Genomic DNA, 24,912 nt, shown 5'->3' on the forward strand with positions numbered 1-24,912 from the left:
CAAGAAGTGGTGGCAGGAAGCAGAAAGGTATATAAGGCATGAGGACCAAGAACTAGAGGCTTTTAAACTTTTAGGCTTTTAGCAGCAGTTCAGCTGAGATCCATTCGGATGAGGACTCAGAGGCATTCAGTCTGAAGAAACAGGATCAGCTGAGGAATTGGCAAGCTGAGGTTGGCTGTGGCTTATTCTACTTCTCTGATCTTTCAGCATTCACCCTAATATCTGGCTCCAGATTTTTCTATTAATAAGACCTTTTAAGATTCATGTTTCTCGCCGGGCGGTGGTGGTGCACGCCTTTAATCCCAGCACTTGGGAGGCAGAGCCAGGCGGATCTCTGTGAGTTCGAGGCCAGCCTGGACTACCAAGTGAGTTCCAGGAAAGGCACAAAGCTACACAGAGAAACCCTGTCTCGAAAAACCAAAAAAAAAAAAAAAAAAAAGATTCATGTTTCTCCAGTGCGGTAGTATTTGTTACCGCAGCCTGACCAAAGACACGACTTGCCCTCTAGAACCTGATCACCACCCTTCTCTCTTTGCAGGGACATAGCAAGTTACGTCATTGCCTGCACATAAAGCCAATGAGTTGGTCAAGAAGGAAAGGGGACAGATTCAAGAGATGGAATGCCCATCCTTAGTCATGTGACTTTGAGCCAATTTCCCAGCCTCTCCAGGAGTGGTTCCTTCCTTAATATGTGACAATAGTGTTCCCTGTTTTCTGGTGCTGTAAGCTTGAAGCAGAACACCTGACCCAAGGACTCATTTATGTTCTTGATACATGCCAGTCTCTAGAATGAATACTCTGCACTCCAGTCTCTCTGTGTGTACACTCGCCCTCCCGGTGGGCCATGAACTCCCTCTAGGGCAGAGACTGGGACTCCCTCATCTTTCTAACTCAAGTGGAAACTTTGGCTTGACATGAAATAGATGCTCAATAAAATATGAATGAGTAAATGATCATTAACTCTTCAGCTAATCTTCATTAGAGTCTCAAGATTAATGGGATATGCAGTGCTTGCGGAACACAGTAGAGCTAATTAGTTCAAAAGGAAATAAATCTACTGTCTAGATCTCTTTGTCACAGTGGCTGAATTTGCACTGGGAAGAAAGACCCTCATGTAAAGGAATGGCTGAGGAATCAAGCGAACAGATGCTAACACCTGGGGCCTTAGAGCTATGGCTTCTGTCTCCATGTTTCCTTGTTCCCATACACAGCAGTGCATACCTATGAATCCAGAACAGGGAGGTTTGTAGGACCTCCTGTCTTGATTCCTACCCCACTCTGAATGCCTAAGGCAGACCATATTTTCTACCCACTGATCTCCTTTACATTAAACATAAAATTTCTGATGGATCTCTAAAAAAAGACCTGGTGGCCTTCACAGCAAGCCATGAAGGGAATGTTTATAAAACTACTTTATTACACATTTTTAAACACAAAATTGTAATATCCTTGCCTCAAACTGTTGAGTACATCCTAGGAGATCACCAGCAGAGGCTCACTAATGAGGATTCCTTTCTAAGCATCCTGGGATCTTGGCATCAGATGACTTGATTCTGCAAATCTCTAATATCCTGAAAATCACATCTTTTCAGGGAACTTTGAGGCCCTCCATTAAGGAATGCTATTATAAATACAGAGTCGTCTTCTTGGGATGTGACTCAAAGGTGTTTCTACCATCTGACCAAAGAGAACTTTTTTGTTTTTGTTTTTGTTTTTCGAGACAGGGTTTCTCTGTGTAGCTTTGCGCCTTTCCTGGAACTCACTCTGTAGCCCAAGCTGGCCTCGAACTCACAGACATCAGTCTGCCTCTGCCTCCCGAGTGCTGGGATTAAAGGCATGCATCCCAGCCAAAGAGAACATTTTTAAAGAACTACACAGTGTTAAAATGCTTTGCTGTTTTCCTCTGTGTGTCGTAAGATCCACAACAAAAGAAGTGATCAACAACTAAACGGAATCCCATTTTTGCAGTCACCAAATGGAAATTCTATCTAATGTCAGCGGTGGCAGGTAATCAATTACTGGTATTGCATTATATCCTTGAAAAATGCCTAAAATGTAGAGAAATCGTCGATGGGATGGCCGTCGGTGATCAGCCATGCCAAAGGTAGGTGTGACAGGCGGATGGGACATTACATAGACTGTAGGAAGGGTGCCAGGCCCCATCTTAGCACATTGCTTAAGGCTTCCTGGGGAAAGTGACTCTGAGAAGAGGGGAGAGCAGGAACGGCTGGGAAGAAAGGCAGTCCCGAGCCGGCACAAGCAAGGGAGATGGAAACGGAAGACAGAAATACAGCAGGACCTGCCAGTGGCTTGGCATAGAGGTGCAGGACAACGGCAAGCCTCATGCTAGAGAAGGGATCCAGCGCGATCTAGTATCATTAAGAGATACGCAATGATGCTCCTGGTAGAGTGCAGTAATTTTTCTAAGTAACAGGTCTGCCTCAAGTTTTATGCCTTTCCCCCAGAAATGTTTTTTTAAAAAAAATCACGAATTAACTCTTTAAAACTTGGCTACAGAGCCCCTCTATGTATTGTTGTCAAAACCATCAAGGAAACAGTTTGGTTTTGCATGAGAAAAAAATACATGAGGAAAAGGCAAGAGTCTCACACCCCTTTGCCTTTTAGAGAACTTTATATTCCCTTGGAGGTTAAGTATTTTGAGATAAAACACCAAAAACCTGAAATACTTCATGGAAATGAAAGTGTCTTATGGAGGAAGTGAAATGAGCTGGAAGCCATTCCCAAGGAACTGAAGCTAAGGACAAAGGACCATAGAGTTTCAGGAAGAAAGAAAAGACAAGCAGAAAAGCCCTTGGCTGTTGAGGTGGCATTTTGACAGCCCCTATGGCATGAGTCCACCAGCTGATGTCCCCTGAAAGAGGCTGGCCAGTGCAGAAACAGGAGTGGGGTGGATTTGGATGTGGGCTGCATGTGCAAGGAATGTAAGCCTTAGAGAAAGTAATGGAAGACAAGTGACTCCTACAACAAACAAGACAGCTGGGACATCTTGGACACACAGTTAACGAGCTTGCCATCCTAATATGAAGTGCTCGGGTAAGTTGATCATTTTTAAGTTAAAGGGACTCAGAGAGCAGCACATGGCACCGCAGGGGACCCCTGTCATAACTCCCTGCCTGGTAAATGTGTGGAGCCACCAAGGAACAAAACAATTTCTTCTAGTTCCTTCCCAGAATTTTCACTTCTCTAAGCTCTTACAACAAGAAGAAATCACAGTTTTGCCAGAGCACTTGGATAGGGTTTCTTCACACACAATAGCCCTGTATTTAGGTACCATTCAACATCCTGAAGACAATCATTTGTAGTCCGGTGTCTATTATGCAGGCTCCACCAACTTTTGTTCCCAGCTATGGGGTGTTTCTGCAAAGCCACTGAATTTGTCTAAAAACCATTTACTTCTCCTCCCCTGGAATTCACCTCAACCCCTCATTCTCCTCATCCTTTGCAGAAAAAGCACACAGAATTTCTAAATCATGCTGGGCTGCTGGGGAATTGCACATTTCCCTCGCTCCTTTTCGTTCATGAGCTCAATATGTCCATCTTTTCTTCCACTTAATCTTCTGTCAATTCACATCAGCAAATATTCAAGGGGCTAAGGAAAGCCTTTCCCATGATCCCCACAGTGAACTCAGAGTCACACTTTCCCCACTAAGCAAGAAGCATGCTCCCAGACCTTCAAAGTCAGCATTTACTAACTACAATCAGAAGGACCTGCCAGGGATCTGCCCTTTTTCAGGGGTGGACCCTAAGAGATGCAATGGAAATAGTCAGTGGCAGCCTTGGCTCACTCTCCTCTTCCTGACACTACTTGTCATGCGCTCTTCAGAAGCCAGCCTCCCTGGCTTTCTATTTCTTCTCATGAAGAGGCTGAAGCAGCGGTCTCAGAGGTCACCTCCAGCTCTTCTCTATAGAGTCCCAGCAAGCACACTTCCAATACACCCCTTTGTAAAGACCTGTGTACACTGAACATCCAACTCGTGGCTGGGAAGAAGCAGCTGTCTCAAACTGCTCATTTGGAGAGTGGAGAAACTCATGTCTCAGTGGAGAAAACCATTGCAAAGATCCAGTCCAGGATTCCCACAGCTTCTCCCTGCACATTTGCAGAGCTTGCTTTCCACACGTATCTGCTGTGAAAGGACACATTTTTGGAAGACTTCCTTCCCTAGCTGCTGGACACCACGAGCTGTTAGAGCAAACACCCTCTGATTGTGGAACAACTGCTGTTGCTCTGGAAACAAATTAGCAAGTTGACTTTCACAAATATCCCACAAGACATCAACAGCACTAAAGCGAAAAGACTGTGGATGCAAACATAGCCTTGACCATGGACTGATAACACCACACGTGGCGCTCGCCTTTAATCCCAGCACTCAGAAGGCAGAGCCAGGCGGATCTCTGTGAGTTCCGGGCCAGCCTGGTCTACAGAGGCAGGTCTACAAGATCCAGGATAGGCACCAAAAAAACTATACAGAGAAACCCTGTCTCAAAAAACAAACAAAAAAGAGGCAATGACTTAAAAAATACTAGTAAACCCACTTTAGATAAGGCAAGCCCATTTTTAAATACTTGTATTTACATCTCAGCTTCCTTTTATCTCAGTGCCCCAAACTAATTTGTGAAGAGTAGAAATATAGCAAAAGACAGAGCAACATTGACCCACTATACCAAAACTAAGAAGTAAAAATTGAGAACTTACTGAATCGTCTAAATTAATCAGCATGTTTTGTATGAAAGTCATTATCATTATGAGGAACATACAAATGGTTTTCCTTACAGCGTTATAGAGAACTGAAGTTTCCTGGTTTTAAGCCACACCCATACTGACGACTCCAGAGATATCTCAGACTGTGGAGAGTTAGAATATTGCAGATGAGTAGCCAGATCTTTCCTGAGTTATCTATAGTAGCCATATATTGTCTGCTTCTGTATCTAATCTAACGCTCTCTCTACTATTATATAAAAGCTATTTTTAATATATTCATTTAGCAGATCATCAGCTTCCCCCAATCCAAAAGCTAAGAATGTCACTATTATTACCGGAAACCTGTATTCTGCTGTAACCTTATTACATGAAGTCCCGCCAATCTATTTGGTAAGTGCCTCGATTTATTACTTTCTTTTGTTCTATGACTATAAATATGCATGTAATTCCCATCTAGGGGAGAACATGGTGTCCAGAACCAGCTGAATCCATGTTCTTGGGCCACTTTTATTCATTCTTGGAGCAGAGTTAACTATCATTTATTCTTTCAGGAAGGAGAGCTCATTCATGTTGATGTTAATTATGAAGGAAGTAACAGGCATGAAAGAGGCTGATAATTCAGTAGCATCATTGGATGGAAAAACCGAAATCTTATTTCTTTGGCTGCCAACTGGCTGCTTCAAGTGCTCTCTTGAGGCAATCAAGATTGTTATATAAAACACAAAGGTACAGCAGATGGGCCAGCATGAGCACTGCATATCATGTTAGCTTAATGCATGTTTTTGTTGCTCTATAAACTGTAATGAGAAAGGAAATAGATGCCTTTAATCCCAGCACTCAGGAGGCAGAGGCAGACAGATCTCTGTGAGTTTGAGGCCAGCCTAGTTTACAGACCACGTTTCAGCACAGCCAAGAAACCCTATCTCAAAAAACCAAAGGAAAAAAAAAAAGCAAAAAAGTTTTATAAATAAAAACTAAAAACCTGCTGTGTTTTTTTAATACACTACCAGTGTTAATAGACTTCTACAAGCAGATAAAACTAACGTAAGTAACTAACTACTAAGAAAGTAAGACGGTGACACTTTGGCATTTTTTGCTTTGGGTATTTTTTGCATTTTCCAATTATTGCTAGTTTCTCGAGGTCAGAGGCCCTGTAATTCCAACAGTACTCATGTTTTTTATATTTTATGAAACTACAATAAGGACTAGAGGCTTAGAGGCTGCTCTTCATAAAAAGCACTAACTCCTCACTAGAGCCTGACGACCCATGATGGGCAGCCATATGCATTTCTGCCTTCATTTTGAATCTGTCTCCTCTGCCCCCTTAGACTCTGAGTCAGATTCCTACTCACCTAGAAATTTAGGCATGCCAGTCACCTCAGGAAGTATGCACTAAAGATGATAATCCTCTACCTTCAAGGCTGAAGATGTCAAGACAAGAAGAAGTTATTTCCAAGATGTGAGGGGTCATTATAATCAACAGAGTTTCAAATGCCAGCTTTATGATATTCTGTTCCAGATCCTGGGCCACATGAAGAAGCCTCCAGTGATTGTCCTAAGCTGGAAGGCCAGCCATCTCCATTCTGCCTTTCTGGCTGCTTCTTTTCTCTGAGTCATTCTGTCCTGCGGTCCCTTGAATGGATGGATAAATGTCCTGTGACAAATCAAAGTTCCTCACCAGGTAGCAGCAGCTGTCTTACTGAAGACAAGCCACTCTCTGACCCACCCTGGCACCACAATCAGGCAGACTGTCACCTGACCAAGATGACCAGCTCTGCAAGCCCCTGACCCTCACAACATCGCCCTAGAACTTGGCTAGTCTTTCTAAGAGATGGACTTCCAGTCATGACTCTGCTGCTTTTCTCCTATGCTGAGAAGAAATGACTTTTCTGTCTTTATCACCTTCTCCTCAGTTGGCTTTTGGGGACTAGTTAGCTGTTGCTGACTCATTAGAACCCCCAGAATTGGGCCTCTGGGCTGAGTGCAGTTAGATAGTGGGCCTGACTCAAAGAAATACAAGGTAAGCCATTTCATTAAACAGTCTTTGCTTTTGTCCTAAACAAGATGCTAAGCTCCAAGGTTCACTGTCAGTTCCCTGGGCTGGCCCCTGCTCCTCTCTCTGATTTCATCAATGGAACATCTTAGGGCTGTCCCTGCACTGACCTGTCGTCCCTCTGTCCTCATTCTGCAAAGAGCTTCCTCTTGTTTTGAAGCTTTAAAGCTACCTCCATACAATGATTGGTAAATATGCATTTCCTACCTTTAACCCCAGACTCCCATCCCAAAACTGACATAACACTCACTTAGCATGCTCAAATGCTTGCAAAGCTTGCCCAGCCTTCCTCATCCCTAGCACTTATATCTCCATCTTTCCGGTTGCTAAGGACAAAAAAGAGTTATCACTCAGTGTCCTTTCTGTTACATCCCACATCTAATCCATCAGTAAACTTTGCCAGTTGTCCCTGCATGATATTCTGTTCCAGATCACAGGCCACATGCAGACGCCTCCAGTGATTGTCCTAAACCTGAAGGCCAGCCATCTCCATTCTGCCTTTCTGGCTGCTTCTTTTCTCTGAGTCATTCTGTCCTGCAGACACTTGAATAGATGGATAAATGTCCTGTGACAAATCAAAATTCCTCACCAGATAGCAGCAGCCTTCTGCTTCCAGGAAGATGAGGTAAACACACTTGTTTCTATTCTTCCTGTCAGGCACAACTAAACACCCTGGAAATCACATGTAAAATGAGCGGTAAAAAGATCCATAGAGGTGGACAGCAGAAGGAAGGCAAGCTAGGGACACTGGAACTCAAGGAACAGCACAGGGATGAGTTGCCAGGGCTTTCTCATTTTCCTGTGTGTCCCAAAGTTGGAGTCAAGAAGGTACACAGATAGAGTAAAAAGAAACAAACATGCCCTACTCAAAAGACTAGACAAGCAGTTGTGCAGCGCATTCAAACAAGCCTTCTACTTGGCCAAATGCTAGAGGAAAAGCAGAGAAGCTCAAGAGTCCCTTCCACCAAACACCATGGCAGAGATCTCAGCTCTTCCACTCTGCATCCAAGAAGCCCAGACATTTATTTATCCCCTCCAAGCGGCAGTGAGACCACCCTCCACGATAACCATGGAGAACATGTGGGGTATCAGGACTTCTAATCATCAGAGATGAAGCATAACTTTTCCTACCAGATGGAGTTATGGGAGGCCCACCAGAGAGGCAGAGCATTCACCATCTTGCTGCCCACTTCTCCCAAGCCCTACCCTTGTGAGTGAAGGCTGTGGGTGGCATTGTAATGGGGCCTCACCCAGCCAGGACAGAGTCAAAGGAAGTAAACGTGAGACCAGACCCTCACTGTCTGTCAGCAGAACAAGGCACATACACATACAGGTGTCACAGGCTAGGGACGGAGAAGCTTAGAGACCACCTCTAATGGGTGCAAATGAAGCCATGCTTTCCCTCTCCAGAGCAACATCAAGACAATCTGACTTAAATAACAATTTTAAACAAGGTCCATGATCACGTAATAGTCTATTTACTGATTCAATTCCTATTTAAGCATCTTCAGTAATGCGAAAGATCAGGGAAATTGCGACATTAACGAAAAGCAAAGTCCTTAAACACCAAGGCCATGGTGCAGAGGCTTCTTATCTGATGAGGGCTTTGAGGCCGTTGCCATGGAAACGCTTCGGGAACAAATTTGAAAATCCCTGAACCAAATAAAAAACGGGATGGTACAATAAGCATTTTAAAATGAAAACTGAGTCACCTGAAATAACTAAAACAAGAACAATTGGCAAATACATTAAACGGCAGGATGAAGAGAGGGAAGGAAACAGTCGACAGGCTTTGAATGCAGTAACAGAAATCCCCTCATCTGCACAAGACTGGAGACTGACTTACAAAGACAATCGGAGACTAAAAGAGCTGTGGAGCCGTGACAAAATATGAAGGATGTATGTCTTCTGTGTCTCGAAGGTTAAATGAAATAGGACCAGGCTGAAAAAAGCCATTCAAAGAAATGATTGCTGAAAGTTTTCCAAGTCACCAGAAGATGTAAATGTACAGATTAAAGTAGCCAAGCACAGCTCAAGCAGCATGAAACAAACAAACAAAAAAAAAATCAGAGCAAAACTATAACAACAGCAGCAAATGCATCAAACTTCTGGCACTTGCCAGGAGGCAATGAGAGGCATCACTGAGACAGTGATAGAGGAGATAACTCCTTATGTAGACAGAAAAAAAAAATGATAACAGTGAGTATCTGTCACAAGCGAGAGGGTCGGGAGCACTGGGCATATGTTCTTCAAACCCTGAACGGTTAAAAACTCTGAACTTCAGACTTAACACCTAGAATGAGGACAGCGTTGCACAATGAAAGAGACACCACCACACTATCAGATACCTGAAAATAGTGGAATCTGTCGTCACCAGAATTGTTCAAAACCACGGAGGGAATCTTCTGCATAAAAACAAAACAGCAGTGCTCTATCCAAAATAATAATAATAATAATAATAATAATAATAATACTGATCATAAAAATATGAGTGAGTACAATACCTATTCTTTCTCCTCTTGAATTTTCTTAGTCATGTTTGATGACAAAAGTTTTTGTAAAGTAACTTACTGCATGTGACTCTCAGGATATGTGAAACTTGAGAGACAATTGTCCTTGCCATAAGGTAAAGGATTATAAAGAAAATAAAGTTTTCTGCTGCCAGTTTCACACTTGGCTATGACAACACATTTCAGGTGGATAATGAGTAATGACCATAGAGGTATACAAACATGTCAGCTGAAAACCACTAGAGGCTGAAGACATAGCTCAGTGGTTAAGAGTACTTGCTGCTCCTCCTCCAGAAAATCCAAGTTTAGTTCCCAGCCCCTTTGTTGAGTAGGTCACAACCACCCGTAAATTCAGCTCCACAGGATCCTACTTCATTTGCTTGCCTCTGCAAGGGTGCAAACACATGTATATGTGGCATATATTTGCACATGCATACACGTAATTAAAATTTAATGCTACTATAAATAAGCCTACAGTAAATGTATTTATTGGGGTTCTGGGAGATGAGACTTAGTACACAGAGCACAAGGAGTTTACAGGACAGTAAAACAACTCTAAATCACATAGTAATGATGGTGTGGGTCATAATACGTTTGCCCAACCTCATAGAATACATAAACATAAAAAATAAATCTTAATTAAAATGATAGGTTTTAATTACGAATGATGTATATATTGCAACAAACGTGTTTTATACGGAATGGAGTAGAAGGAGATATTGTATAGATAAAAATGAGAAAATCAGTACTTTCCACTCATTTTTTTCTGAAAATATGACACTACTCTACAAATACTCTATTAAATAGCTATATACTAGCAATGAACATATGAAACTGAAATGTATAGCATTCTCAGCACCCTGGTAATACAGGCAGAAGGATCACAAGTTTGAGGCCTCACTGGGCTACATAGAAAGCCCCAGGCCAGTTTGGACTACAGAGTGAATACAAGGCTATCCTGCACTGAACAGTGAGATTGTGTTTCAAAAATCCAAAGGCTGAGGATGGAGTTCAATGGTGGGATGCTTGTAACATGCATAAGGCTCTGATGTGGTATTGGCAGAGAAATGTGTACACGGATGAATGAACCAGAATCCATGATGCAGAAGACCCAATCAAGAACATTCAACAAAATATTTACACCAATGCAAAGACTAGATGGAGGAAGGACAGCATTTCTAACAAGGAGAACTGAAACAATTGTTCATCCACTGTCAAATAATCAGCCCCAGACAGCAGCTCAAAATGTATCACGACTTCATTGTAAATTTGAAAATGTTCAGCTAGTAAAAGAAAACATGAAGTTCCCCAAGATTTAAAGACTAGGGAACAGTCCTTACACATGACACTAGAATCACGGTCTTTAAAATTAAATCATTAAGTTTAGCTTCATCAAAATCTATCACCTTCATCTTATAGAAGTTCCTATATATCCCATTAAAATAAATAATTTATACAACGGGAAATATTTAGAAAGGTCTAACCAATAAATAACTCATATTTTAAATAATAAAATAGTTCCACCATCCAATGGCAAAAGGCATATAACCCAGCTGGAGATAGGGGAAAACAAAGAGACAGCTTGTGGGTGGAGACATGTGGGTAGTGCATCCCAGCACATGGAACACTGAGGACATGGCAGTTAGGGACAGACAGGATTCTGTCACTATTAGAATGTTCAAAGTCAAAACCCGTGGCAAAGTGTTGATGAGGATACAGAGACCCTGTTCCTCATCACACTGCTTCTGAGCTTGTGAAATGGCACAGCTATATGGGCAAAGAGTTTGGTAGCTTCTGAGAAACTTGAACACTCATCAGCTATGGTGTGCACACCTGAGGTCATGGCACTTGAGAAGCTGAGACAAAAGAATATTAAGTTTGAAGCCAGCCTGGACAGCATTCTAAAGCCCTATAGCCAAAAAAAAAAAAAAAAAAAAAAAAAAAAAAAAAAAAAAAAAAAAGCTTTCACTTACTGTATGGTCATTGTACTACTGGGCTAAAAGTGGTTAGCCATGCAAAATAATACACATTCTTTTTAATCACCCCAAATTCAAAATATCCAAATGCCTTGAAGTTGGATATTGTTTAAACAAAGTACTTAGCAAGAAGAAGGAGTGAACTATGATATGCCTGAAATAATTGGATGAATATCAAGGGCACAAGCATTAAATAAATGAAGAAAGTGTTAGGTTACATACTGTATCAATTTCTTTAATAACATTGAAATGAAAAAAACATAGTGATATATAGCATACTAGCATTAGCGAATGCTAAGGGGCTGGGATGATTAGAGATAAAAAGATTGAAGGAGTAACAGGGTGAAGAACCTCATAGAGACTGAGTGTTCCTGGATGGTGATTGTGGGTGGTGATCACACATGCAGATCTATCTACTTGTGTGATAAATAATGATATGAACACACCAAGTCTATCTATCTATGTCCATTTCCTGGACCTGGATTTGCACTATTCCAATGGAAGATGCTAATAAGGAAGGAAGTCAAGTTGGAGGAAAGAGGCAGCCTCTGTGTTAGGCTTGTGATCACCTGTGGTAGTATAGAATCTGTCAAAGATGTATACTGATGTGTTTATCATAGAAAATACATAATGTTTGGAATTTGTTGAAAATAGTACTGTGGTGGTTTGAATAAGAATGGCCTTCACAGGCTCATGTTTGAATACTTGGTCCCCCGTTGGTAAACTGTTTGGGAAGGATTACGAGGTGTGGCCTTTGGGAAGAGGTATGCTACTGGGGGTGGTCATTTTGAGTTAACTCTCTCTGCCTCTGACGTGCATATCAAGACATTAATTAGCTTTCAGTTGTTCCTGCTGCCATACCTTTGCTCTGTCATCATGGACTCCAACTCTCTGAAACCATAAGCCCCAAATTAAACACTGTCTTTGTAAGTTGCCTTGCTCATGGTATTTTTATCACAGCAATAGAAAGTAACTAGAACAAGTACACTGGATTATTTCTAGAGAGGGGACAAATACAATAATTACCAAAGCAGGGCAATGGCAACCTATCTATGGTCATTGTACTAGTTCTTTGTAAATGTCTGAAAAGCTTCAATAAATAAAACAGTGGCATACGCCTGTAATCCCAGCACTCCAGAGATGGAGGCAGGAAGATCAGGAGTTTAAGGTCATTCTCGAATTCATAGGAAGTTTGAGGACAGCTTGAGATCCATGAAACTCTAAAAACAAATTAAAATAATGAAATTCTGAAGTGTAACCAAAATCCACCATCACAGACTGATATTTTAAGTTACACAGCTTTTCCAGACACACAAAGGTTTTGTTGTTGATGATGATATTTTTTTGATTTCCTTTTCTTTTTATGAGATGTTCATTTAAAAGATGCAGTTAGTGTCTGTTAAATGGTCAGCATAGGGCTATGCAAGAATTAGACATGTGTTCACATCTTAGAATTCTGCTCCTAATGCTCTAAAATATAGAAACCTTCCTAACTGGGGCACTGAGCTCAGTTATATCTTCCAACTGTTTGTAGAACTTGGAAAGTCTTTAACCTTGTAAGTCTATAGATATATGTCTTCACTCCTTCTTCTGAAGCAAGCATCCTCTCCCTGCCCACTCTCTCACCCCATGCAGCACTGGTCTTCCCATGATGCTCTCACTCACTCTCATCCAACTGGCTCTCTCTTGTTCTATGTACTTCAGGTATACTCTGGCCTTGGTCCTGTTTCTTCTTTCTGAAAGGCATTTCTCTGGGGACAGGTCACTCACAGGCTTTCTTTTTTTATTTTTTTTAATTTATTTTACATACCAACCACAATTTCCCCTCCTTCCTCTCCTCTTGTTCCCTCCTCCATCTTTTCTTTACTCCCTCCCCGCTCCACTCCTCAGAAAGAGTAAGGTCTTGGGAGTCAACAAAGCATGGCCTATCAAATTGAGGCAGGACCAGGCTCTTCCCCACTGCATGAAGGCTGAGCAAGGCATCCCACCATAGGGAAAAGGTTCCAAAAAGCCAGCTTATGCACCAGGAACAGGTCCTGTTCCTACTGCTAGGGGTCTCACAATCAGTCCAAGCTACACAACTGCCACCTACATGCAGAGGGCCTAGGTCAGTCCCATATAGGCTCCCTAGCTGTTAGTCTAGAGTCAGACCCTCAACATCTTCTTTCCCATCTCCACTCAGAGATTACTGTCTTAGAGGCTTTCTCCCAACTACATGAGAGTTATTAACCATCTCTTCAGGTCTGTTCATCTCTAACTCCTCCACATTTTTGGCTTCTCCATAGGACCTGTCATTATGAGATAGATTGACATATAATGACCTTCTCATGTACTGGCCCACCTCCCTTCACTAGAATGATAAAGATTTCTTTTGTTTTTGTTGCTTTGTTCCTAAAACCACCAGAACCTACACAAAATTATGTGTCTGACACATAATAACATGTATTCAACAAACATTTGCTGAATGAATTTCAACCAATATTACCAGATAAGGAGTGCCAAATTTTAGCCAGGACACATGGCATACTATTACATGATGTTGCTACTAGCAGAATGGTGATTGAGCTAGCAACAATAAAAATTTACTCTATCTGAAAACTAGACTAAATGTCCATGTGGACACACACATGTGAGACAGCAGGACAGAAAATATTCCACTAGGGAGAAGCTATGATGTGTGCTTATGGCCTAATGGAGTTCTGAACAGGGAGATCATCGTAGGAATAGCTGACATTTATTGAATAATGATCTGACAACTGTTTTTTGCTAAGTACTTACGCTATTATCTCTATTCATTTTACTCACAACTATATGAAGTGGCTTCTATTTTTATGGCCATTTTTTCAAACCAGTGTGTAAAAGAAGCTGCTGTGTGTACTCTTAGCTCAAGCATGGTGCCAGAGACTAGGCACTGGCTAGAAGCTGGGCTTGTGGCCACATGCCAGTCCCTATGTGACACCCACTCTGTGCAGCCTGTATCTAGTCCCCAAAGGAGGCACTTAGGGCCATGGAGACATTTCAGCTGCCCAGGAGAACCCATTCCAGCTGAGCCCTCCTTTTCCCATTGCTTAGAACTTATTTATATTGCCCAACCACCTGTACAACCTTTTATATCCATCTGAGTTCTGCTCTGAAAAATTCTGTTTCTCACCCTAATTGTCGTGCTAGAAACCTCAGCCAACTACTGAGGGATCTGGATGCAGAGATCCATGACTAGGCCCCGGGTGGATCTCTGGGAGTCCAATTAGCGAGAATGAGGAGGGTTTATATGAGAGAGAATTGTTGAGACCAAGGTTGGATAAAGCACAGAGACAAATAGCCAAACGAACGGAAACACATGAAATATGAACCAATGGCTGAGGGGTCACCAACTGGATCAGGCCCTCTGAGTGGGTGAGACAGTTGATTGGCCTGATCTGTTTGGGAGGCATCCAGGCAGTGGCACCGGGTCCTGTGCTCACTGCATGAGTCGGCTGTTTGAAACCTGGGGCCTATTCAGGGTCCCTTGGCTCGGCCTGGGAGGAGGGGACTGGACCTACCTGGACTGAGTCCACCAGGTTGATCTCAGTCTGTGGGGAAGGCTTTGCCCTGGAGGAGATTGGAATGGGGGGAAGGTGAGGGGGGGCGGGAGGGGGGAGAACAAGGGAATCTGTGGCTGATATGTAGAACTGAATTGTATTGCAAAATAAAAATTTAAAAAAAAATCTGTTTCTGTGTTTAGTTTTTCATTTAGTGTTGCCTTATGTATACATCTATGAGGGATGGATTCTGATCCCACTGCCTGGGGGCTCCTTAAACAGAGACAATTTTTAAGGTTACAAGTGAGAGGTCCCTACTGAAGTCTAGTGCATAGAAGCCAGGCTTCTTATAAACCATCTAGCGATGCACCAGATGATCTCCACAGCAAAGAATCAGCCAGCCCTGAATACAAAGACGCCAGGATTGAAAAACCTGGCTGTGCGGCTCATCTTGAGAAGGGGATTCCACTTGTGAGCACAGCAGACATTTTTTTTTTTCAGATACACATAGAGCCTAGAGCCTGTTCTCCCAAAAGAAAGTCAGGCTATACTGCTGTCTGAGTCTTATTTTTCAGAAAGCAATCACTTCCCAATCTGAGGAACTTGTGAATAAATCACAGGTAATGCAAAATAGCTTCCTCTCAAAGAGTAATTTTTAACTACAGCTTTGATGCTGGGTCCTGGATATGCATAGCTGATTCAAGGGCGACTGTGTGGATTGTGCACAGTGCAGGGTTATGGGAGTATTACTCCCACCAAATCCACTGAGAGCCTGTGTTTGGATGGGGGTTGGGGGATCACATGAAAGATCAGCTGTTAACCAGGTACTGCAGAATCCCTTACAATATATGACAAATCTGTGATCATGGCTGTGTGGGGCCAGATGTTTGAATAAATAGCAGAAATTCAAGTTGATGTTAACATACTTCCAAATTCTAAGTACTTCGCATTATAGGAGAGAGATACACTTTCTATTCAATTTTGCAGTGTGTATTTTTTTCTACTTAGGTAAATTAGACGTGTTTAAAAATACTTGTTAGATTTAGAGTCATATCCAAAATTGACATCTATGAATGTGCAGAAAATTAATAAATAAACCAGAGACATATCCGAAAGCTGATCTACAAGTGGAGGATGGGAGAGAGATCCTGATGAGATAATTGGATGCCAAGGATTTGCCACTGCATCTCCTAAATACTTGAAGCATTTACCTTAACTCCATTCAAATTGAATTCATTCCTGTGCTAGACCAAAAAGTCACATGCCAGGACATGTATCTCTAAATGCTGCTTTGCTTCATGCTGCACAGTAAAATGAGTTTGTATGTGTGGTTGTTTTGGTCAAGCCTCTCCGTCATTCTCTTCTTTTGGTGGCTATTCTAAGCCCCGGTGTCGGCTAACTGCATGGCTCTCGACTTTCTTGCTGCACATACCATACATAGCAATCCTTGGCAGGTTCTGCATTCCCAGCACTCTGAGCCCCACCCCTTTATGAGGGACAAGGCTTCCTAAGCTGTCCCTTGGGAGAAGGAAAAGGAAGGGCCAGCCTAGAGTGGGACTTGGCTCTCGGGTGGATTAGGAGGTGATAAAATGTTCAGGAACTGGAAATGAGTTCCCCAGGGCCGGTGAGAAGGGCATTACCAAAAAAAGAGCCCCAGGTTCAGTCTCAGAATGGGCAATGAGTCAGAATGCACTGTAATGCAGAGGTCTGGATATCTAGGGTGGAACTAGCAGGGCAGGCAGGTTGAGGAGAAGAAGGCCTCAGAAATAGCAATCTTGATGGGCATCTACAGCATCCCTTAGTGGAGAGGGGATGTTCCAGTCACTTGAGTAGCTGCATCATTAGCTCCTGATCCAGTTCCTTCCTGTGCCTCTTGATCCCCTTTTGTCCTGCTCGCTTCATTAGAGACCACACCTCCCTTTTCTCCCCTCTTGCTGGCTCCTTGGACAGGGTGCTATATTCATCATGAATGTGTCTGCAATTTTGCTGGCCCCTGCTTCTTGCCCTATGTACAGCTTACACATACTGCCTGTGATTATTTTCTGAAAGATTGCTCATGATATCAAGACTCTCTCCTGGCCTTTCTCACCACTAACTGCTGTGCTAATGGAAGCCTTTGTGCTTCCAGCTACTTACTTCCAAAATGGATCTACCATCAGCTCAAACATAACACATCTAACTCTCCTCCAAAATGCCTCCTCTTCTACTTCTAAACATGCCCCCTTCTCTCTATCCTCATATTCTCTCCCTATCATGTTTTCTTAATTGAAAGTTAAGTGGTGTTCAGTACTAGTGGGCAGGCACCTGGTCACACAACCTCACAGCAAAAACAAAGGAAATCTCTTTCTATATTTTGATCCACTATTCACAGGCCTGGAACTATAACCTGAAGAATTAATGAAATGACAATAAACTTTACATACATATAATTATTTTTCATCTACAGGCAGCGGCAAATGCTTAAATTTTTGGGAAATCTTTAGGTAAAAATACAGAAAAATGTGAGCTAGCATGAAACCGGGAGTGAATATTTACCTTAGTATTTACAATGCATAAAATCATGTAGCATACAAGCATGTAAAAAGGTCTAGAAAGAAAAAACAATGTCAAAGGGCACATTGGCAGGAGGCAAACACCATATTGCCTTCTGTGTACATTGTTTAGACTGTGTCACACCTTTTCCTCTTGTCATCCTAGAGTCCCCCAGCTTTCTTTTGTTTAGTGACCAACATCCACAACTTAATCATGTTGGTTATTCCTTTGCAGAGTTCTCCTACATGCTTATTCTACCCTGGTGATTTTTCAGCAGGATGCCATCCCCACGGGGTGAATTCTTTCAGCTGGCTCACACAAACCCTCACCTCCTGCCTTTCTTTCTTATCCTCCTCTGCTACAGTGGCTGGAAAAGCCCAAAGCTCTATGTCCCCACCTTGGGAACATGCAACAGTTTGATGAATAAGGATTGACCAGGAACCCACAAGCAGATGGCTGTGGCACAGTTGGCTGATATGAGTAAAACATGAAGTGACAGATGAATGTCTGCTTGCAAAGGAAAGGGGAAGCCTGGTTCCCACACAGCATCATCACAGCAGCAATCTTGACCTTCTTGTTGCATGGGGACATTTAAAGCACAGCTTTAGAATGGATCTCTTCTGTCTTTCTACTGCTAGTTTCCCAGCATCCACTTCAGTTTATATTTTACATGACAACAGAAGAGGAAAGACTAGAATAGATTATTCATTCAATACATAAACACCAACAATGAGGCAAAGGACAGCTGACGGTTGAAAACTATGCTGGAGACTGAGAAGTACAAAGAAGAGAAAAAGCAATATAAGGGGCATCTGGGTCTATTTAGTAAAGAGGCAAAGCAATATGCATCCACAGATGCTTAGACATCAGCATCCATATACAGGAAGGTATAATGATGCAGTGGATACTCTACAGTCCTGAGCTAAACAGACGAGACTCCCATTCTGTGGAGCTTAGGACAGAGCTGCAATGAAATACGTTCAAGAAATGAGTACACAGGTAAACACGAAAAGTGTGTGTTTTCAATGAAACAGTTCAAGAATGTTGTTAAATGGGGGGAAACTGGCCTAGTCCATGTGCACATAGATCTGTCAAGGAAAGTCTTCCTTGAAATTCTTTGATCCTGCCTCTGTGTTAGAGAATGGGTGGTGGGGGGTGGGAAGTAAAAATCAGTAGTGCACAGGGCAGAGAGAAGCACAGATTCCCCAGAATTCAAAGGTCCAGTAACTAGTATATGCATATGCATATTCTCTTGAACTCACCAAGAAAAGCTGAAATTGTGTTCAATACATGATGCTTAATTAGAAAACAGGAGGTGGGTGTGGTAGATATATCTGTAATTCTAGCACTTGGAAGAATGAAACGGGAGGATCACCAATTCCAGGTCAGCATAGGCTGCATAAGAAAATGATGTAACACACACACACACACACACACACACACACACACACACACACACACACAGAGAGAGAGAGAGAGAGAGAGAGAGAGAGAGAGAGAGAGAGAGAGAGAACCAAAAGAAGACAGAGGAGAAGGAAGGGAGGGAGGGACGGAGGGACGGAGGGAGGGAGGGAGATAGGGAGAAAGAGGAAGAAAAAAGAAGGAAGGAATGGACAAAGGAAGGGAGGGGGAAAGAGAGGGAGGGAGGAAGAGAGCCAGTGTGTAACCCTGTGATAGTTAGTGTGTGAGATTAGAATATATAAGACCATGAGTTCTAGCCCTGCAACATCAAAAAGAAGAAAGCCATTCAGTTTTTTTCACCTAAAAATAACTAAAGTGGTTTATTACTGAAAGTATTTGATTGATTCACTGATGATTGTACATGCTACGAAAATGCTCTACCACCAAGCTATGTCTCTTCAGCTTCTAAATGTGAGTTTATATAAAGTTATTCTCCACAAAATTATAAGCATTTCCCAGTTACAAAGCACTACACTGATTTCTAGAGACATCAATATGAATAAAAATGAAAATAAAAAATAAAAGTAGACTGGTCTGTTCTGTGCTACTGTGGATCTGGAAGAAGCTGAGGGAAGTGATTACCCTAAGCATAATAACAGCACCCAGCAGTGGGTAGAAGTTCTGGAGACTATGGGGATCCCAATGAAGGGAAATATTAATACAATCAGAACTGAATCATCTTGAAAATTAGTGTATGTCCAGTCTGTCATCACCAGATGATACAAACAAGTGAACCATGATGACTGTAAGCTGAAACAGCCAGCAAGTCTAACCCCTGGCAGATCTCCAATGGTGTTATTTAATGGACTTTGAAATTCACCAGCCTGTTTCAAAAACTGAGAATAAAATCCCTCACTCACTGGGCTCAGGCAATCATTCTGTTATCTAAATTTGAGAAAGAATGAATCTCAGACTATGTCTTTGAGAGTTAAAAAGTATTCAAAGGCAACACTGAATTAGAACCAAATGTACACACAGGTTAGATTCAGATGAAAAAGCTGAAAACATACCTTCTTAGTGCCGCTTATTTGATTTTCTATTTGTTTCTCTGAGATGGGGACTGGCTGGGTAGTTCAGATTAGTCTTGAATTCTCCATCTGCCTCCTGAATACAGAGGCATGCCACCAAGCGCAGTCTTGTGGCTCTTCACACTAAGCAACCGTGCCCAGCCTTTCCTTTCACTGTAGTTTTGTCAACTTACAATCAAACAGAAGCCAGAGCCTTAAGATCTTTGTGTTAGTTCTGCCAATGACCACCTGTGCGAGCATGCGCGGCTCCATTTTCACACGCAAGTCAACACCGACCAACAGTCATTCTAAAAACTCAGGTGAGTGGAAACTCATATTAACAATTTTCCAGGCCGTGATATTTCAAATTTTATAAACAATACCTCCAATTTACTGAAAATGGCTGTAATACCTGGTAATTACGAAGCTACATAGAGCTGCCTACAAAAGAGCTTTGGGGTCTGGGGAAGACGAGTGGAGTCTCATCAACTAGGAAACACAAACACAAAAGTCAGAGCATATCTTTGTGCAACCTTGCCATTTTTACTCAGTGTTCAATAAAATTGCTTAAAGTGGATGTGGAGTTACATATGGATGCCAAACAAGAGTTTGGTAATTTTTTTAAAAGTTGGATGCAATTTTGTCACTGGATCCAAATTACTGGCACAATAATTACACGCAATGCTACATAATAATTCTAAGCATAATTGCAGTGGGATTTCCATGACATGCATTTACTCCATCTCCAGCATAATTATTATGCACAGATGATACTTCATCTTCCTATTCTCCAGTATCTCCTTAAGGTGCATAGGTTTTTGAATATATGGTGTCTGTAATACCTCATTCACTGACAGATCTCAACATGTAAATGATAACAACTATACTAATATTAATGTAATGACCCTAAGTTCTGGAAATCTAACCCCATATAACCTCTTAGTTCATTTTATAAGACTAAGAATGGGGATGAAAGGACAGCTTTGTGACTTTCCTGTAACCAGAATAAGTCTCTGTGCTGTTGCACCCATCTCTTCTGATGTCAGTGAGAGAGTCTACCTCCTGCAGGACACAGGAGCCTTGTGCAGGTATGGAGGAGATGCCTTCCCAGCTTTTCAATGGGAAGGAGTGCACATCATGTCCATTGCTCAAGGCCACAGTCTTTTGAACTGTGTGGACAAGCATAGCCACAGGTAACCTCATCTTCCTTCCTATCCAGACTGGACATTAGTTCCATAAATTGTCATGGGACTGCCACAAAGGTGAATGATACTGCCTTTCATAAACACAAAATCATACCGTATGCATTTCTGACAGAAAGAAGAGAAATAGATGAGCCAGGAGTCATGTGAAGGTCTCTAAAGTTTTGGGATAGTGGATGCTGTGTGTCAGACTATGGTGTCTGGGCCAAAGAAGAGGTTAGCTATCCTGTAAAGGATCCCTTTTCAGATTTGATTAACACCTGTGATCAACTGGCTCTGGTTTGAGTAGAGCAGATCACTCTCCATAAATGGGTGGCCCTCATTCAATAATGTGAAGGCAGTAAGAGCAAAGATGGGGTTCACGAGAAAGAAAAACTTTCGTTACACAATATATAAGCTTGATGGGAGTGTCCATCCTGCCAGCTTCCTCAACAGACTTCAAACTTCTCAGGCCCACAATTACCTGAGATAAATCCTTAAAATCAATAGACAGACATACAGGCAGACAGAAAAATGACAGTCATAGAAAGTGGATAGATAATAGATAATATATATACACACATATATATATACACACACACACACATATATATATGTATATATATATATATACTTTTTCAGCCCCAGCTTCCACATTTATGGTTTCATCAACTGTGAGCTACAATTACTCAGGAAAGCCTCTACCAACCATGCTCACACTTCTCATTCTTCTTGTCAGTCCATAAATGATACAGCGTAGCAATTATTTAAATAGTATTTGCATATTTATTAGGTATTATAAGAACACTAGACATGAACTAAAGTATAAAGTTGATGTGAGCAGATTGTATGCAAATGCTATACCACTCTATATAAGAGACTTCAGTATCTGAGGATTTGGGTATCTATGGGAGTTTCTGGAACCAATCTGGCAAGCATACAGGAAAAGATAGACATTCAATTGGTTCTGCTCTATAGAACTCTGGCTAATATTATTTTATTCAAAACATTACACAAATTATGATTCCTTTTCAGAACAACACATTTGACTCTTTGTAAGGTATTGATAGTTTGTACCAATTCTTCATTTAATTATCAAAAACAATGTTTTTAATATGATTTCCAGTTAATTCTATTGATGGTCAATCATGCTCAACAGAGTAAAGACACTTTTTAGGAAAAAGGTATTATAATCACATTTCATATGTAACAATTATGGAAGAAATTTAAGTAGGATGTATACTATAATACTTGAACTAGCTATACTCGGGAAGCACCCCTTCTTGATAAACATCACTGTCTTCCAATTCAAAACTACATTTTAAATTATTTGCCTAAACCTCGAGTAAACCACAATAGCTCCAATTTAGATCAAAGCTGTATTCTAATTAAACGTATAAATGGTGTGTTAAAATATTAATGTTTTACATTTAGCAAATTAACATCAGATGAAGCATTGTAATTATAGATGTCAAACTATTTTTAATTGTTTGTAAAACTTTTGCAGCCAGGCCAGTCTTGGGAGACACCTGGAGGTCAGGGATACTTACTAACTGCAGAGTCATAGGAAGTAGAGTTGTGTTCACCCCTCATGAAGGGGTATGGAGACAGGTAAGCATGTGTGCAGTTCTTGGACGGTGGCTGATTGGCTAGGGAGAAAGGCAAAGGAATGGTGTCCATTACTGAAGATTCAGACATGACTCACGCCTAATGAAACAGGAACCCGAGAACCAGGGACACACAAGCAAAACAAGACTGCTGGCCTACCAACAAGCCCAGAGACCTGCCAGGAGAAGAAAACTCTGCTGAAAAACACAGGGAACTTGGAATGAGAGTTTTCTAAAGCAGCTAGAATTCAATGGGAGAAACACAAATTTCCAGAGGGACCAAAAGCACAGGCAAAACGCTGTACCTGTTTTCAGATATTCTTTCTACCAATAGGATGCCTGGCACACAGGAGATATTAAAAATGGTTGTTTTTGAAATGTAGTAAAGTTAGGTTTGACCTTGACTAGTTCAGATGAACAGAAAGTTCTCTCTACACTCCTTCTGATGTTAGGGAAAAGATACAAGTGATGGAACATTAAAATTAAGAATTCAAACAAAACTCCAGCATTTGGGGAAACCAAAAGAATAATTTTTATGCCCTATGAAAACTTAAAATTTGTTCCATGTGCATTTAGATTTCGAAATCTAAGTCTGTACTCTAACAGTGGTCAATGATGACAGAATATCTCAGAAGGACGTGAAGTCACCGGAGACTTAAGCAATCTGGTGACAAGTGGCAGGACATACAAGGAGCAAGGGGGTGACAGAATTTGAAAATAAGACTATAATCTCAACCCTCCCTAAGCTTTGGGCTAATAACTAGTTCTTTTATTGTTGAAGATAATAAAGTGACTGCTAGCTATTTTCAATGAATTGTTTCTCTAAGATAAGTACAGCAGAAGAAACACAGTTCAAGGAATGCATCACAGTCTTCAAGTTCCTGGACTTCAAAAGGGAACTTTAAATTTCCCTATAAGAACACAAACATAAAAGGGAGGCATTTCTCCATAGTGCCTACAAACTTGGGTGAAGCCCAACGAAGGCGGCTTTCATCTGCTACCCACTGGTAATTAAGTTTCATTACAAAAAAAATAGATTAAAAAACTTTTGAGCTATGAATATAAAATAATACCTCTATTTCTGGGCTTTTGTATTTGAAATTTCAGTTTATAGCCAAATGAATTGCCAAAACACTTATTCGAAACATACCAATAATAGACACTTGAAAAGAAACTACCATAGACAAAAATCTGCTTTTCTCTTTTTAATTAGAGGCAGTATATTTTAAATATGGGCAGAGAAACAGCAGGTACTCCAGTTTTATTGTAAATATTCAGACTCTTACTTTTATGAGAGAAGAGAAATGATCGCTAGAGACATTTCTCCTGTAAAGGATTCTGTTCGTGACCCTTTTGATGGCATTGTGCTGAGACTGCACTATTAGGAACCCAGACCACTTGAACGTGACGGGTACTAGATAAGAAGCGGTTTGCTTCTGTCTCAGACAAAGGGGGCTGAACAAGGCCAGCTGCACTTACTGTACCAGAACTTCCAGATGTTGGAGTTGTTCTCTTCCACAATGCCACTGAACCAGCACCTCCAGAAAAATCCTTCGTGGTGAAAAGTGATGTTCTCTATCTGCACAGAAGACAAATGACTTGCTGTCAACCCCAAGAGTATAACCATGTCTCCTATGTCTTAATGCCTGTGATCCCCAATAATGATAACCACTAGCTCCCTACAGAACTCTCCAATGAAGAAATAGACACCCCACAGATATTCTTCATACGGTGCCTAAGGCTGCCCTCTTGGCTACTAAGTACAGCAATATTTTGAAGAAGAAACGCACATTCTGTTCACCTGAACACCTGCCCACTTCAGTCGCAAGAAGCCAATAATCCGATCCAAAAGCCACCAAAAACAACAAAACCCCCAAAGCTCCGAAGAGAGCCCCAAAGAAAATGGCAACATTCAGTCTCATTTTCCAATTGACTGGTTTCCTTTCAAATAAAAGAACAAATTGTAAACAGTCAACTTCTCAATAACAACAGCAGAGAAAGAATGTCACTCCTGAGTCGGCAAGGTCTCCGGAGCAGGTCCTCGCTTGAGCCGTGGCGGCTTCTCATTTCCACACTGTTGTCCCTTTGCTCTCCCTGGAGGGGCTCCAACCCAGCAGCTGAGAATGGCTGGCTATTTTAGGATACTGATTGAGGAGCTTTCTTCTCCCATGGGGATCAAAAAATAGCTGACCTTCCCCTGACTATAAAGAGACGAACCAGGCAGGAGCAGGCTGGGATTATCATCCCGCTGTTGGGTAATCCGTCCAAGTGGAGAGGACAGGGAACCAGGAGGAAGCCATTGGGTTCTAGCCTCCTCTGCTTGAGAGTCTGAACAGGCGGCTCTTAG

At 41.7% G+C, this 24,912-nt stretch overlaps 1 protein-coding gene across 1 annotated transcript in view; it reads right to left on the minus strand.

Moving 5' to 3' along the window:
• Tmem182 (transmembrane protein 182) overlaps nt 1–24,625 on the minus strand; it is a 48,420-nt gene extending 23,795 nt beyond the window's left edge. The window contains exons 1-3 of the mRNA XM_059282002.1: nt 24,356–24,625; nt 24,045–24,144; nt 22,509–22,607 (exon numbers count right to left, since the gene is read on the minus strand). Of these exons, the coding sequence (XP_059137985.1) occupies nt 22,509–22,607; nt 24,045–24,144; nt 24,356–24,487 (331 nt within the window). The 5' untranslated portion in view covers nt 24,488–24,625. The remainder of the gene's footprint in view (nt 1–22,508; nt 22,608–24,044; nt 24,145–24,355) is intronic.
• Between the last annotated feature and the right edge of the window lie 287 nt (nt 24,626–24,912).

Source organism: Peromyscus eremicus, chromosome 16_21, assembly GCF_949786415.1.
Source record: "Peromyscus eremicus chromosome 16_21, PerEre_H2_v1, whole genome shotgun sequence".
In the NCBI taxonomy this organism is placed as follows: Eukaryota; Metazoa; Chordata; class Mammalia; order Rodentia; family Cricetidae; genus Peromyscus; species Peromyscus eremicus.